The following is a 2,862-nucleotide window of genomic DNA, read 5'->3' as shown; positions in this document are numbered from 1 at the left end:
AACCTCATGTGGCCAGTAACAACAACATAACTGTGTCACCTTCCTATTTACAAGCATACAACAGCAATTTCTACCAAGCACCAACTTCCACAAACAGACTGACGAGATCACAATGGAGAAATCAGGAACCAGTCAGCCATAATAGACCAAAAACATACTTTGAGGCATACAATACGTATCAACCATTTGTAACCGGCGCCAATAATACAACTGTATCATCTTCTTCTTTACGAGCACATAACTGGAATTCCTATCATGCAGCAACTTCTAGGAACTACTGTAGATTGGCAAGTTCACAGCGCATTGTTAATCGCAGTCACTCAAATTATTCTCTAGTCAAGACTGTGGAGTCTACGTTGCACAAATCTGTCTTACAATTAACTGTTAAGTGGGACCATATGAATGCCAGCTCAGAATTTGAGCTGTGTTTGTTGCTTTCTGACACTACTGAATATGAAGAAATACTGAGGTTATTCAAAAAGACCACACAGAAGCAATTCATGGTTGAGAAAATTTACAGGGTTCAGAATCCATACTTTTTTGGATGTTACTTACTCAAGAAACAAGAAATGGAATCAAGATATGGTTATGTTGCTGAGGAGTATTTATTTCATGGTACCAAAGAGGAAATCAAAGATAAAACTTACAGAAATAATTTTGACTGGAGGAATCATGGCAGATCAGCAGTCAACACTTTTGGGAAAGTTGTTTCATTTACACCTATTTCTTGTTATGCCAGTCATTATTCAGATAAACATAACTCTGAGAGAATCATATTTGTATCAAAGGTTCCAATTGCACATGAAACTTTAGGTCACAAACATATGAAAATACCACCTCTGTTTGCTTACAGGCTGTGCCATAGATATGACACTACTACTAAAGAAAATCGACATGTTATTGTAAAATTCTCTGATAATGAGTTCTATCCTGCATATATTGTGTATTACACAGGACAGTATGAGAAGAAGGAACAGGGACAATCAAGACTGTAATGCACAACTTCAAATTTTCCCCAGGAACTGTATTTTTAAGATGAGTTAATGTGCATAAACAGATTTTATAAAAAATGTAGTGTGTTTACAGAATGTCTTGACAAGAAACACTCTAAATGTATTTGAAATAAAACAGCTTAACATCTAGATGCAACCCTATGCAATAATGACTGCCATTTTTCTGCCACATACCACATGTTTGTGACAGCTGCCTGTAACTCCTTGTACTCCTTCCACACTTTATTTTATTTCTGATGTAAGTGTGTCAGAAGAATCTCATTTAATTTCCATAAGTGAAAATACTTGCAGCAGACTTTAATATTCATTAATCCAAGATGAAATTGTATTGATGTGGAGACTACAAAACTGTACTGGAAACAACTTTTACAGATTTTTATAGTTCAAAATTTTTAATGCTTTGGTGTTCTGCTGCCCAAACAAATTAGAAATTATACTTTGTGTGGAGACCTTTGGTAGTGATGTTAAGGGGTTCTAACTATTCCTACCATACTATTCAAATCAATGTAGTAGGATGGATAAAAATCTACTCACCAAACAGCAGCAGGAAAAAACCTCATAAAAAGGTGCAGAAATATGCAAGCTTTCAGAGCCAGTGGCTTCTTCTTCTGGCAGAAGGGCTGAATAGAAACACAGAGGGATGAAGAAAAAGAATGACTAGTGGGGTTAGGAAATGGGAAGGGTTGTTGTATTATACTTCTGATACAACCACAGAAAGAGATTTTGTTCGTCGCCAGCCTTAACTATTTATAGTGTGGTGAGGGAAAGACTATGAGAAGAGAATGAGGAGAACCCTGGAACACTGGACGATTAGTGACAAGAACACGAACATTTATTGACGAATACTCAACTTTATGAAAATCGACTCAGGCAACAGAACCTGAAGGTCAACTACAAATTCCACAAGATAAGGCTGGATAGTAAACAGTTCTTGCCCCTCTAGAATTTCCACTGAAGATGGGCTGCTGTGGATTCATTAGAAGCAGATGATGCACATTAAGTACACAGTAGAAGGCAGTCTTCTCAGTAGTCAAGCTGACTTGGAACTGCCCGCTCTGCTGTGGCACTGTGCTTATCACTTTTCTGGTGGCGCCACCACTGCAACTTCTTAGTGTGGCAATCACTGGACTATACACCACAATAAGAGCAGAAATATAAGTGCATTCTGTGGTAGGCAGAACTGGCAGTAAGAGGCGGAGGGAAGAGACAGGGAAAAAATACAGGTCTGAAAATAAAAACGTTAAAGGGGAAGAAAAACGGAATCATTATTGAAAAGAAATGCTGTGACCACTGAAATGTACATGCATTTAACCCAGGTTGGTGGTGAGAACCAAGTACATACTGTAAAACCAGTTCTGAGAAACTGGTTTCAGAAGGAAAAGTTCTGTTGGCACGTACGGTAAAACAGGGACTGACGTCTTGACTGCCAAGTTGTAGAGTCTGCTCCACAACAAGATATTGTGTGTTACTAGTATACATCCTCTGTCTATGCCCATTCATCGTAAGTGATAACTTGGGATAATCATACTGGTGTAGAAAGCAGAACATTGTTTGTGTAAGAGCTGGTATACGAAATGTGCCATTTCAAATGTAACTCGACCTTTGATAATATTTGTTTTGCCAGTTACAGGGGTTGTCTAGGCAGTAGCGGATTGCAGAGAATGGGATGGAGATGACACAACTAGTTGGAGTGGTCAAAAAGATGGCATGGACCTCATTTCAGGTCATGATTTTAGGAAGACACAGCACTGTTGAAGCAGCTGAATAATACATTCAAGAATAGGGTAGTATTCAGTGATGGGAGGTGTACTCCTAATTTGTTTTTTCGGTAGTTCAGATGTACTGGCGT

The 2,862-nt window shown here is 38.4% G+C and overlaps 1 protein-coding gene across 1 annotated transcript; it reads left to right on the top strand.

The window, feature by feature from the left end:
* Window positions 1-398: 398 nt before the first annotated feature.
* LOC126284551 (protein mono-ADP-ribosyltransferase PARP12-like) lies at window positions 399-995 on the top strand. The gene has a single exon (XM_049983551.1). The coding sequence runs from the start codon at window positions 399-401 to the stop codon at window positions 993-995; it is 597 nt and encodes a 198-aa protein (XP_049839508.1).
* Window positions 996-2,862: the final 1,867 nt, after the last annotated feature.

Source organism: Schistocerca gregaria, chromosome 8 (genome assembly GCF_023897955.1).
Source record: "Schistocerca gregaria isolate iqSchGreg1 chromosome 8, iqSchGreg1.2, whole genome shotgun sequence".
Lineage (NCBI taxonomy): Eukaryota > Metazoa > Arthropoda > Insecta > Orthoptera > Acrididae > Schistocerca > Schistocerca gregaria.
Note: the sequence above shows the minus strand (reverse complement) of the source record. Positions and strands in the feature narration are given on the sequence as shown.

Excerpts from the sequence above, each read along its gene's own strand:
- LOC126284551 (XM_049983551.1), top strand. The coding sequence starts at position 399 with ATGAATGCCAGCTCAGAATTTGAGCTGTGTTTGTTGCTTTCTGACACT.